Below are 1,295 nucleotides of genomic sequence, written 5' to 3' on the forward strand. Positions count from 1 at the left end.
TTTTTATTTAAAAAAATTTTTTAGAGACAGGGTCCTTGCTATGTTGCGTAGGCTAGTCTTGAACTCTTGGCCTCTAGTGATCCTTTTGCTTCTTCCTGCCAAAGTGCTGGGATTATAGGTGTGAGTCACTGTGCCCGCTAAGGGATAGTTTTGAAGATTCAGTATTTTGTAGCTCAATATTCTTGGCCTTTTTAGTGTTTTTGTGGAGATTCATAAATCTGCCCTAGATTTCTTTAAGCATTTTATGTTTTCTTATTTCTAGGTGGAAATTCAGAAAGTTCACTGAAAAATCGTTCTGCTTTCTGTAGTGATAAGCTAGATGAATACTTGGAAAATGAAGGCAAGCTGATGGAAACAAGCATGGGTTTCTCTTCTAATGCTCCCACATCTCCTGTGGTGTACCAGCTTCCCACTAAGAGTACCAGCTATGTACGAACACTTGATAGTGTACTAAAGAAGCAATCTACTATTTCCCCTTCTACCTCTTACTCTTTGAAACCTCATTCTGTACCCCCTGCCTCTCGAAAGGCAAAGTCTCAAAACAGACAGGCAACTTTCAGTGGCCGAACTAAATCATCTTACAAGTCCATTTTACCATACCCTGTTTCACCAAAGCAGAAATACTCTCATATGATTCTGGGAGATAAGGTTACCAAGAATTCTTCAGGCATCATCTCAGAAAATCAGGCGAATAACTTTGTTGTGCCAACTTTAGATGAAAATGTGTTTCCAAAGCAGATTAGTTTGCGGCAGGCACAGCAGCAGCAGCAGCAGCAGCAGCAGCAACAGGGAAGTCGTCCTCCAGGCTTGTCTAAATCTCAGGTGAAGCTAATGGACCTGGAAGACTGTGCACTTTGGGAAGGAAAACCGAGGACGTATATCACAGAAGAGCGAGCAGATGTATCCTTAACAACTCTACTTACAGCTCAAGTAAGTAGCTGCTGTTTTCTGGAGGTATATTAGTGCTTGGCTAGAAAGAGTGAGGTTAGTGAGGGGAAATGGGAACGGTAGTTTTTGGCAGGATGATCAGCTAGTTTTTAGCATTTAGAACCTTCATGGGAACTAAGGCTACGTCTTTCCTGTTTGTTCTTTACCAACTAGACACTCAGGTGTAGATTCCTCCTGCCAGCAGAGGGAGACAGTACAATTGTACTTTTGAATAACCTCTCTGCTGTCTAAAGGCTGACCATTCTGAAAATTTCTTAATTTCATTTTCCAACATATGGGCAAGTACATTTGCTGATCTTGTTAAAACAACTTTGAAGATCGTGCCTTTTTTTTTTTTTTTTTTTTTT

The 1,295-nt window shown here is 40.6% G+C and overlaps 1 protein-coding gene across 1 annotated transcript; it reads left to right on the forward strand.

Moving 5' to 3' along the window:
- Positions 1–262: 262 nt before the first annotated feature.
- Positions 263–930, forward strand: LOC105549468 (MAX gene-associated protein-like; the record flags this gene model as incomplete). The annotated part of the gene is made up of 1 exon (XM_011994031.1): positions 263–930. A coding segment is annotated over one exon (668 nt), but the record flags the coding sequence as incomplete, so codon positions are not given.
- Positions 931–1,295: the final 365 nt, after the last annotated feature.

Source organism: Mandrillus leucophaeus, unplaced genomic scaffold (genome assembly GCF_000951045.1).
Source record: "Mandrillus leucophaeus isolate KB7577 unplaced genomic scaffold, Mleu.le_1.0 Scaffold11154, whole genome shotgun sequence".
NCBI lineage: Eukaryota > Metazoa > Chordata > Mammalia > Primates > Cercopithecidae > Mandrillus > Mandrillus leucophaeus.